The following is a 12511-nucleotide window of genomic DNA, read 5'->3' on the forward strand; positions in this document are numbered from 1 at the left end:
CGCGTACGCTGAACGCGTTCCCCAAAGCGCTTCGACGCAGCGTCTCGTTCCCTCGAGGAACTAGGGTTACATACGTAACCTAGAGACGTTCTTAAGGACATCTTCCACATCTTACCCTATTCATTATAATAAAAACCCATTGATTTATGAGATTTTATTAATTCGCATGATTTTTACAGATTGAGAACTTTTCAAATGAGGCCCCCTTAAATTCTGTATATCATCATTTACTCACTGTCATGTTGTTTCAATATTTTTCTCTGTATTACACAAAATATATAAAAGAAGGTTTTTATTCATTGTGCATTTTGTTTTGGACTCTACAGTGACATTCAGTATATGAAAAACAAACAAACGCATATATTTTTCAAAATATAAAAAGTATGTAAGCAAGTAAATAAATACAAAAATACAGTAAATACATACATAGTCTCTCCCTGAAACTCACTTCGGGGACTTATTAAAGTCACTGCATATTGAGAATATATTTTAACACATCCTTTCTCCAAACCCCTTATCTTTCAGTGTGGTGGGGTTCCTGAGGCCTATCCCAATGTCTCAGTCCACAGGGATTGTACAGGATGATATTTTAACACAAAAATTACAAATATACAAATATATCCTGGTTAACTGCCATAACTTCCTGGAATAAAAACATGATTAATTTTCTTAAGTGTGGTTTGTGAACACACCAGCATGACTGTGCTGGAAGAGATTAGGTTGAAAGGTCTTCCTGTTCCCTACTCCTTCAGGGAGATGCAGTACCCCCGCTAAGGCGGGTTGGTTCCCTGCCGATTCACATACGTCAGACGACATCCGATCCGGGGGTCCTGGGACTCTCCATGCATGTCAGGATTATGCCTGGTGCACCAAATGACGCATCTGTCACTATCTCTTTGCACACTCCTCCCCCTTTTACAATAATCTAAATCAAATCCCTGCCGGAGTGTCCTAGATGGATTTGGAAAGTCAAAGCTGATGAAGACGCCCTTGGTTCTGATTTGCTCCAGACCTGTCGCAGTCACGAGCAGATAAACAAGGAGAAACTGTTCTGCCCTGAGCTCTGATCATGTCCACAGTGGGGAGTCAGAGGACATGCATAAGCTGTTCTATAGCCACTTAGGGTAATATCACAGACCAGGGCTTGGAGAGATACACAACTTTGTTCATCGCTGTAGATGTACCTTTTCTAAACAGAATTTTGTAAAGGTTTTGCCTACAAGATAAACTCTGTATGTGATTATTATTATTATTTCAATGTGAATGAAGGATTTGTAAAAATAGAAGAATATGCTGAATCTTAATCTTACATATGGTACAAAATGTTTTGCTGCTTGCATCATAGTGTAAAGTATATTATACACTAACGATTAAAAGTTTGGGGTCCTTAAAAAAAAAAAGAAAATTTAAATGCATTAAATTGATGTATGACAGTGACAAATGTTAGAAAATATTTCTACTTCAAATAAATGCTGTTGTTTTAAACTTGAAATTTATCATAGAACCCTGAAAGTTTGTATCATTGTTTATACAAAAATAGTTAGCAATAAAACTGCTTTCAGACTTTGTTATAATAAGAAAGGTTCATTGAGCAGCAAAACATCATATTGCTGCAAAAAAAGAAAACGATTCATTCTGTTATTTTTAGCTACACTGAATATAATTTTAAAGTTCAAAAATGACCACAGTTTAATTCTACTTCAGACCTCTGACACAATCTCATAAACTCCCTGCAGTTTTAAGAGAACCCCCTGTTGAAAACCCTACTCATGCAACCAAAAAAATGATGAAGCTAGTATAAAAAAAAAAAAAAAGAAAATTACACTTTATCTGCATTAGTTACTGCGGCTGGGTCTCTACATGAAAACAAGTAAAACTGCTATTTAGTGGGTAGCCCGGGAGCGGTTCTGTGGACAGTAAAGCCTCTCAATTATTCAGCGCAGAGTAATTCACTCTCTATTTCTTTAATGGCTTATTATCAGCACATATGGAGGAAACTACAGTCTTACAGCATATACTAAGCATTGTAAGCCACACAATGAAGTGCAAAATTTAGCTTTACAGAAATACTAAATACTTTACCTCTGCCTTTTACAGTGATTTCAAAATTTCTTATATTTTTACTAGGTTATGTATTTAGACTCTTAAAGGGATATAGTTCACCAAAAATATTTGTAAGTTTCTTCATATTACATAAATAATGTTATTCATTTTAAGATTTTAAAGTGTAGTAATTTTAAAATGATGTAATTCTTTGAAACAAGCTAGCTCCAGAAGTCACCCAGAACTGAGTTAAATGTTAGAATTTCAAATTGAGTAAATGAGCCAACTGCTTTTAATTAAATGGAACTTTAAAAATAATCTTGCTGATTATAAATGCAATAGAACCAATCCCAATTAAGTACATGATATAAATATTCACTAATTAAATAGGATTTGTTGCCCGTCTGGAAACAAAATAGATTTATGCTGTCAATAGTATTTTATGTTTCAATGTCTATACAAATATAAGTAAATGTATGTGTGGTAGAACCACATTTAATATAAAATACATATGAATACGCTCAAGATCACATTGGCTACAGGGATTTTAGGAGAAGATTCAGAATTTTCAAGTAGTATTATAGTCATGATAGGGTTTTTTGCAAATGCTTACACATGAAAGAGGAGCCGTTGTATCACAGTATGTGTTATAAGTGTGATCAAAAGTGTGATTAAAAGTGTGCCTGACTCCAGCTTACAGTTTTACAATTTGTTTATTATTCATGTTTAAATATAATTAACTGCAGTGCCGTTATAAAACCAGCCTCTGTCGAAAATAGTTAAACCAGTCACACGTTTTCCTCTAAAAGTCCACAAGATCTAACCCCTGTAGATGTTGTGATGTAATTGAGATGAGAGCCACTGCCCCCTGGAAGTACGATTTTGCCAGACTATTAAGCCAAATTATCCCTGACATTTTTCCTTCCTGCCCCCCAACCACCTAAAAACGGCACCCTGTTGTTAAACAGACTTTACTTTTATTATCAATAAATACAGCAGAAATTAAAAGAGACAAGACTGTTATAATGTGTCGCAGCGTAAATGAGAGTCTGGGTTTGTGTGTATTTGGCTTGAAATGCTGTGTTGTGTATTTGTGTATGTGTGTGAGAGAGTGTCAGCCTCCTTCAAAGGATGACTTTAAGACTTTGTCCCCAGGTCGGGGTCCTGTCATGTCAGCCAGAACACAGCAGGAGCTGCCCATCTGCAGAGTCAGGTCTCTGCCTCAGCTTGTAACCCAGTGTGTAACAGTGTGAGCACTTCATCATATGTGTGACTAGAGCAGAGGTGGAAAGTAAATAATTACAAATACTTTCATTTCAGTACTTGAGTACACTTTTACATTTTTTTTTTCTCCTTTCATGAGTATAATTAAATTGTAGTACTTTTACATTTACTTGAGTAGGATAAAACTAAAGTATTCAACTTCACTACGTTTATTTTTCACCAAAAGTATTCCACTTTAATTTTAATAAAAAGTGCCTCTAATTATATCCAAATTAAGAATATATATTTTTGGTTTCACTGGATTCCCAAGCCTAGGTATGGGTTCATTTTAAATAAAATGATTTTTTTTGTGTGTCCTACCGAAAATGTGCATGGAGTCCACCTTTGTTCTTATAACAAACTACACTTTCAATGTGATTTTAAAACATTGAAATCAAGAAGATTCGCAAACTGTTTTCTCTGCTGCACACACATACTGGTGCATTCATTAGTCTATTGATTTTCATTCATAGTATTCAGATAACAATGAAATATTTTTCAATATGATGATATCTAAGATGTTTTGTTATTTATTTATTATTTTTTCCTTATTTGTATCGAAATTAGGAATTGACAAGAATCTGAATCATTAAAATTCAAACGATGCCCAACCTTACCCACACCCCACATTATTTTTTACTGGCACCTTTCTATTCACACTGTTTTAAGCCCTTTCTTTATTTTTAAAACTTCACTCACCCTTCTTTGCTTTTGACCTTCTTAAAAACAACCACATAATCTTATTTTAGTGTATTTTTCAAAATTAGTTATAAAACAGTTGCTTCTGGCAATAAGGATAACTAGTATGTTTGCATAACATAGTGTCAAACATGACAATTTATCATGACAGATATCATGTTTCGCTCCAAAATCACTAAATAACATTGATTGTGTTTGAAACAGTTAGCTTCTGTGGTTTCCATGATTCTTCTTATCACAGAACGAGACAATTAGCATTGCATTGCAATTGTTTGATTATTATCTTTCACGTTTCATCAGTCAAAATAATCTGCATGTTGTTCAGCTGTAGTGATATCTGATGCATTTGTCCCATATAAGGGATTTCCTGGGTCTCCCTTGTGAAACAAAATTTTCAGTAAACGAGTGTTAGGGTTAGGGTTAACCCTGCTCCATAATGCTCACATCATCTCATTTTGGTTAAAAATAGAAAAAATAATACTAAAGTACTTTGTAACACAGTAACTTGACTTTGTTTTTAGCAAAATACTTTTTTTTTGCTCTTACTTGATGCATATTATTTTTCAGTACTTGCACTCATGTAAATTATTCCTTAAGTAGCAATAAATTTACTTAAAGGGATAGTTCACCCAAAAATGTATATTTGTTGTTTATCTGCTTACCCCCAGGGCATCAAAGATGAAGGTGACTTTGTTTCTTTAGTAGTACACAAATGGAAATTTTTAAAACAAACCGTTACAGTCTGTCAGTCTTATAATCGAGGTAAATGGGAATCACGGATACAATAACACAATAAAAAAATAATAATAATAAAATAAAAAAAAACAATAAACAAAACCAAATTAAACCCTTCGGATCGTGATGATACATTGATGTGGAAAGACATAAAACGATCAGTCTGTGCAAGAAACTGAACAGTATTTATATTGTTTTTTACATCATATGCACTGCAATGCCTGAACTATTCAGGCGTTGAAAGTGCATTAGAGGTAAAAAACAACAACAATATAAATACTGCACAGACCAATCGTTTTGTGTCTTTACACATAAATGTATCGTCACAAGCCGCAGGGTTTAATTTGGTTTTCGCTATGTTTTTTTTTTTGTTTTATTGTATGTTTTAACCGTGATTCCCATCCACTTACATTATGAGTGTGATAGACTGCAACGGTTTGTTTTAAAAATCTCTGTTTGTCTTATACTGAAGAAACAAAATCACCTACAGTACATCTTGGATGCAATGGGGGTAAACATCAAATTTTTCATATTTTGGGTGAACTATCCCTTTAAGTACAATTTCTTAGTTGAAGAGTGTGTGTTTGTGTGACCTAGAGGGATCAATAATTAATTACATGTTCCAAAAAATTAACAGCTCAAAGTGTGGACTGTGCATTTCTGAAATCTGTAAAAACAATTAAGTTCTGTGACCAAGGACAAGTGGTATTTGTTAGAGAGACCATGCTCTAAGAAACTCACAGTGAAATCATCTGTGCTTGATTTCCACTGAATCTGAATCTCTTTATCTGTTTTTAGGTGAGTTTCTACAGGCTGCCCCAGAGGGACAGCAGACCATGGCTGACAACAACTCTCAGAAAAAAAAGCCCAGCTGGACGTCACTAGAGATCGGTCTTCTGACGATTGTTTCTCTGCTGTTCATCATTATTGTGGCTCTCATCGTACTCTTCATCACACAGATAGGCAAAGGTGAGTGCATGCGATTCTTTTCATCATCGTGTGACAGAAAAACTGGCGGTCTGCTTTTGAGACACCTTTTCCATTGTGGTCTGTCCAGAAATTATTGGCAAAGCTTTTTTTACCCTTTTGTCCATGAAAACACAAGGAGGAATTATATTTATAATTATATTTCCCAAAGCAAACATTCATACAACAAAACCTTATCATAAAGATGATGCACAGAAAAACTTGTGTTGGATTTACATGATTTAATCATGTACATCAATTCCTCATGAACCAGTTGAGCAACATTATTTGTAAATTCAACATGTGTGTGTATGCAGCATATTTTCTGTTTTGTTCTAACAAAAATAAATGAATAAAACATAATAAAATAAAATTATAAATCCTACAAAAAATTGTGCATTGCCAGGTTGCCAGTAGGTTGCCAGTAGCCAGTGCAGTGTTCTGCACATCAACACTAAATTAAAAATACTATTTGTTAGTTCGCTCTATAGGGAGTATTATTTATTTATTTTTCAGCTGAATGAAAAAGGTTTCAATTGGAAATCATTATTTTCTATTAGAACAATATATACAAATTTCCTTTTAATAAATGACACAGATGTCCCACATTTGTTTAGTGTACAGTACATTATATATAAAAACAATAATTATATTGGCAACAAAATCACAGTGAATTGTCATGTACTGTAAATATTGAATACATTGCCATGCCTCACTAAAAATGTTTTCTTTAACCAGACAACTGTTGGTAAGTGAAAACATATTTAGATTCTGTGGTTATTTTCCCAGGACAGTATTGAATCAAGCTGGCAAATACTGGTGTTCCCCAAATAATATCTACTATGTAATATGGTTGGTTACCCATGTAAGCCCCTTTCCCTCGTTAGGCCTCTGAGCAGCAGATGGAGCTTATAGGGACTCACTGCAGCTTGCCTTTAACACCCTGATCATCTGCCATTAATGTGTTGGATAAATGTTTAAACAGCAAAGGCAGATTGAATGCTGAAATACAGAGATGATCTCCACATGCTCTTCCTCTCAGCCACGGGAGTCTGGATAAGAGGGCAGGGTGGTAGGGACTAAGGTCAGATAGTGGATGCCTATTGAATATTAGTTCAGTGAGAAATTATCATAAATAATACTGTATGTCTATGGATACATATAACATGTATAGAGAACATTTTCTGTGGAGATGAAAATTCAACCCACCACAGAGAAAGAATTTTTAAATAGCAGTTTGATTTATTATTTAATCAATTATTAATAGTGTTAATTTGCTCCTGACCTCTGATCCCTTGTGCTTCTTTTTCCTTTGTAGATGGTGTCTGCATAACAGCTGACTGCACACAGTCAGGTAAAGATATTTCACAACATACTGTTAATAATTTATCATGTAATGTCTGAAAGTAAAATGTCTTTCTTGCACACATATTATAGATTTTTTACATTAATTTTTTAATTGTCATAAAGTTCATACATAAAAAAAAATTCTCTGGCATTATAGCATCCCGCCTCATTGAGAACATGGACCCCACAGTGAACCCCTGTGACAACTTCTACCAGTATGCCTGTGGTGGCTGGCTAAAGAAGAACATCATACCTGAGACCAGTTCACGTTACAGTACCTTTGACATTCTCAGAGATGAACTGGAGGTGGTACTCAAAGGTAGAATGACACTACTATATGCTGTAGGGCAAGTTATCAGCAACTAAAAATATGTATGCATGTAATTCAAAGGCAATAAGATCAAAAAAGAAAAAGGCATACCCGTCAGGCCATGTCTCTCACTAAGTTCATGATACAATATTGTAATGTGGCTTTGTTGTTAGTGAGCTGCTTACTGTGTCCTACCTACATAGGCAGTCGTCTACTAAGGTAGCAGAATAACTAATTTAGAGTGCTTTACATATGCAGAAACTCATGGGGTGAAGTGCAATTGATTTCTGTAGAGTTTGATGTTAGCATGTACTTTAATGATCACAAAAATATGGAGCCCCAGACATGATATACTGGGAAAAAAGATATTGTGTCCAAAAATCTACAATTAAGTTCCCATGGCTTAATAATTTGTGGCTGCAGTTTATTAATTTGTATTTTCCCTGTTTTCTGTAAATATTTACCACGTTGAACTAAATTGCTCTAAATCATAGCCATGTTGTAATTTGTTCTTTTGTATTCATTTATTTAAATTATGCCCATGATTCGCCTAAAATGGGGGAACCAATGAATATGTTAAGTGAAGTAATTAATAAAGCGTGGAAACAAAATTTGTCACTATAATATTTTGTTTTCCTCCTGTGGGCCATGTGTGGGTCTCCATACAATAAATAAAATAATAAATAAAATAAAAACACATGTTTATATTGATTCCAGTCTATTTATACAGTATCTTATATAATAAATTAATATATAAAATATATGTATTAAATTAAATTACACACTATATTTCAGATATGAGGGCCGCTTGGCCACAAAAGCAACAACTAAAAACAGGTAGAATCCATTGAGTTGTGTCTGATATGAGCTATTTTAAGCTCAGTGAGACCCTGCCTGAGGCTCAGACGTTGAAATTTAAAGCTGTGCTTCTTGTTCCTTTTAACACAGTAGTGGAACCTGTCAGACAAAATTTCATCTGTAAATGCTGACAGCACTGTAATGTGTCTTGAGGTATGGAGAGAGCATTGATTCTTTGTTAACTGGTCATAATTCGCAAGTAGTTCTCAGTGAGGATATTTTTATTTAAAAATTATCAAATAAGGAACTACCTTTTGTCCTAAATTTGCTACTACTTACTGCTTAGTTAATCTCGCTCCTCTAATAGTATTAAGTTAAGTGTTAATGCACTACTATCTATTTCTTCCTGCGTTGTTAACAACGGACCATTATTCTAAAGTGTTACCCATTGATGTAATACTGCAGGGTTGTAAAGGATGTGGACTGATGATGTGGGAATGGCTCTGGGGTGATCAGAGGCTTCAATTTGAGGGTCCTCAGCTCCGGGAGCCATGTGACCTTAGCTGTCTGACCAGGAACGAAGAGCTTATTAACCCTTGCATGGGCACTGATTTACAGGGACAATTTCAGAGCGGCCCCTTGAGATTTCAAGAGATTTTTTAAAGGGGGCGTAGATGAGGAAGCTTGTGTACTAATCATCATACTCCAGGAGGTGTAGGGAGGATGGCTTGACCTCATAAACGCAGGAGGTTTGGCTGGAGAGGTTATGAGCTGTAGGGGGCTGTGCACAGACAGATGCTTGTGGATGTTTTGTGGAGTTAAATTTTAATGAATCTGAGGGGGGCTCAAGATTCAGGGGTCAAATGCTACTAGAGCTATAACTTAACCTGGATGGTAGTGCTTGTGAAATTGCTCGCTCAGCTCTCTCTGTGCCACCTTTTAAAAATTAATGATCTGTTACAATCAGCCCTTTCTTCGTGTGCTTTTAATTCAGAGCGGTAATGAGTTCTTGATTTACAGCAAAATCAACAAGGACGTGCTTAATTTTTCATTTATTATTGCCTTGATGAGAATTTCTATGACATTTCTCACCTTATTTAACGTTTAATTCATTGAAAATCATTGCTAATCAATGAACAAACTCTGAGGGTGAAATAAAAATAACCATCAAGGAGTAGTGAGGATTGCGTCTTCCCAAGAGAAATCTAAATCCTCTCATTAGCATTTTTCAGTGTGATGAGCTTTTGAGGGATGAAAGGAAATGCTGATTGGAAAATAAGAGTCTATTTAGAGATTCGATTAGACTTTTATGCAAATACAGTGTTGATGAAATTATTGTTCAGGGTCTATCCTACGGTTTCCCAACCTCTCTTTTGTATTTCAGCTGTTGGGACTTGAGAGATTTTAAATTGTGGAGTAAATGCTTATGAAGACTATGCTTATGGGACCAAAGCCACCACGAGACACATTCCATTCTAATATTCAAATTAGCGTTCAGCCTTAATGGTTTCTTAGTAGTTCAGCATCAAATGATTACATTTGATCACACACTTTCACTTGCTGCATAGCTATTGTGTGTATAGTAAGATTAGCCAAAGCTCATGCCATAAAAGTCTCTAAAAAACAGTGTTGAAAACACTTTAAAGGGTACCTATTATGCAAAATCCACTTTTAGATGTTGTTTGAACATAAATGTGTATTGGCAGTGTGTGTACACAACTACCTTATAATGATACACATCCATCCACTACTTTTTTTTAAAATCTCTATAAATCATGAGCAGTGTCTCAGAGCTCATTGATCACAGAATCCATAAAGTGTGACATCACACTTTATCAGCCCCAGAATTTAAAAGCAGCATTTAAGTAAGAAATACTCTTCTTATTAGAGCTATTAAGTTGTTGAGTCCAGAGCAGTGAGAGATTTTCTGCTTTATTTTATTGTTTGGGTCATATTAACAGCGTAGACCCAAATAGCAGTCAGTATAGGTACTGTATATTATGTCACTGTCACTTAATACACAGATCTAATATTAATAGACAATCAATTTCTTTCCTAGCTGTTCAACTTTACATACATAACTGACTGTCTTTGTAACTTAAGCATGTTTTTAAGTCAATTCATGTCAAGTCACCTTTATTTATATAGCACTTTTAACAATAGAGATAGTAACAAAGCAACTGAACAGCATTAATTAGGAAAAAAGTGTGTCAATAAAGCATAAAGTCAGTTCATCATTGAATTAAATTATGTAATCAGCAAGCTCAGTTCAGTTTAAATAGTATCTGTGCAATCAAGTTTATGAAAAACGCTGGTAATTAAGTGTCCCCAACTAAGCAAGCCAGAGGTGACAGCAGCAAGAAACCAAAACTCCACCAGTGACAGAATGGAGGAGAAGGGTCTGGCTGCAGACTTGCACTTGCACTCTGAGACTTGCATTCTCAGACTTGCACTCTCAGACACTTGTGCTTCCACTAGCGACGTCACTTGCAGTCTTTATTTTTTATTTTGTTCTATTTATTGATAACTTTTTGTTTGAATCTCTCAACATTTTATAACAGTAGCCAGGTGGTGAAGACAAGAAAAAAGAAACTAAATTACAATGTCACTTGCAATCGCTACTTGCACTCTCCGCTACCTGTGACGTCACTTGCAATCGACACAAATCGTGAGTGTTGCCAATGGAGACAAGATGCTGTGGTGGTGATTAAACGATTAAACCTAATTTAGTACTATAACGTACAGGGTCCTGCTAGAAAAAGACAAGTCCGGCCGTGGCCACAGAACAGCAGAATATAAACGCAATGCACAAAGTCTTTCGTTAAGCATTTTCCTCCTGTAGAAAAAACAAACGCTTAATGTGGCCTAATAACAGACTAAGATGATAAAGACAATTCAGTAGGCCTAGCCTATATGTCTTGTTGTTGACTCAACGTATATACAGACCAGCAAATATGAACGTGCATTATGAAATGCATTAATTGATTTTAAAAGGATCAACTCCCTACAGGCAAGCAGACGAGTACAGAACACAGTGCATTAAATTGTACATTATACATTTTCCTCCTATAGAAAATCATTATAAATAAAACACATAATGTAGCTAAACGGACAAAGACAGTGATTTTATTCTGGGCTCACCTGCTTGCCTGTACATATTAGTAATGTATTTTAATAATGTAGAGAAGCATATTGAGTTTGGCCTTTATCATCTTAGTCCATTATGCCACATTTTGCGGTATGTGAGGAAAATACTGTATACATATTCATTAAAATAATGAACTGTATATTTAATTTGATATTTTAATAGCATTGTGGCGAGTGGGGCGGGGCCGAGGGACGTGGGAACACGAGTGAGGCTGGCAGTGATTGGGCAAATCAGTGGCACCTGCGGCCCACCGCCGGTCTCGAGTCCCACGTAGGAGATGGAAGGATATAAAACTGGAGCGACGACAGTAAAGGACGAGAGAGGACCAGGCCTGGGATTTTAGTTGTGTTTTGGTTTTTATTTGAGTGCACCAGTCGTCCGTGAGGGGCTGGTGCGCTGTTTTGTGTTTATTTTGTTTTATTAAAATGTTGTTTGATTGTCCGCCGGTTCCCGCCTCCTTCTTCCCGACGATTAGGAAGTTTAATTCATTACAGTGGTGCCGAAGCCCGGGAGAAGGAGGGACGTGCTGCTGAAGATCCCTCGCCGCTGTGGTGAATCCGCAGTGCCATCGAGCAGGCGAGGAGTATGCCGCCATGGACGCTCTAGGCGGTGGACTGGAGCGAGTTGCCGGGGACGGGCGAGCCCGCTGCCGACCGCCCACGATAAGGAGGGACGGCTGCCGTCCATGAGGGAGCGGGGGAGTCGGCGCCGTTGGCCAGGGGTCCGGAGCCTGCTGCCTCCGTGAAGGTATCCGGAGGAGCAGGGAATGGGGGACTCCTGCCGGCTGCCCAAAACCGGAGGAGCCGTCGCAGTCCACTGGGCGGCGGAGGAGTGTCGTGCCGTCCGCCGAGAGCCGTCCAGTGCCACCGCCAGGCACCGCGGAGGAGATCGCCCAGCCGGTGGAGGGCCGAGCAGCAGTGCGTCTGGGAACCGGATTTTTTTTTTTCTCTCTCTCCCCTCTCTCGTCTCTGTCGCTCCTCCTTCCATCTCCTTTTCTCTCGCCTCGTCTGTCCTACCCCCAGGTTCCCGCAGGTTCCTGTGAGCGGTACCCCCCGGCCTGCGAGGGGCGATGGGGGTATGTGGCGAGTGGGGCGGGGCCGAGGGACGTGGGAACACGAGTGAGGCCGGCAGTGATTGGGCAAATCAGTGGCACCTGCGGCCCACAGCCGGTCTCGAGTCCCACGTAGGAGATGGAAGGATAT

General features: G+C 37.3%; 1 protein-coding gene across 2 annotated transcripts in view; it reads left to right on the forward strand.

The window, feature by feature from the left end:
• Positions 1–12511, forward strand: part of LOC132101341 (neprilysin-like) — a 47658-nt gene that overhangs the window by 9684 nt on the left and 25463 nt on the right. The window contains exons 1-4 of one of the 2 annotated variants that reach the window (XM_059506226.1): positions 3201–3256; positions 5539–5709; positions 7025–7060; positions 7211–7372. In XM_059506226.1, the coding sequence (XP_059362209.1) occupies positions 5577–5709; positions 7025–7060; positions 7211–7372 (331 nt within the window). In that variant the 5' untranslated portion in view covers positions 3201–3256; positions 5539–5576. Of the gene's footprint in view, positions 1–3200; positions 3257–5538; positions 5710–7024; positions 7061–7210; positions 7373–12511 lie in introns of those variants that run through there. The other variant, XM_059506225.1, reaches the window with a different exon arrangement.

This window comes from Carassius carassius, chromosome 23 (genome assembly GCF_963082965.1).
Source record: "Carassius carassius chromosome 23, fCarCar2.1, whole genome shotgun sequence".
In the NCBI taxonomy this organism is placed as follows: domain Eukaryota; kingdom Metazoa; phylum Chordata; class Actinopteri; order Cypriniformes; family Cyprinidae; genus Carassius; species Carassius carassius.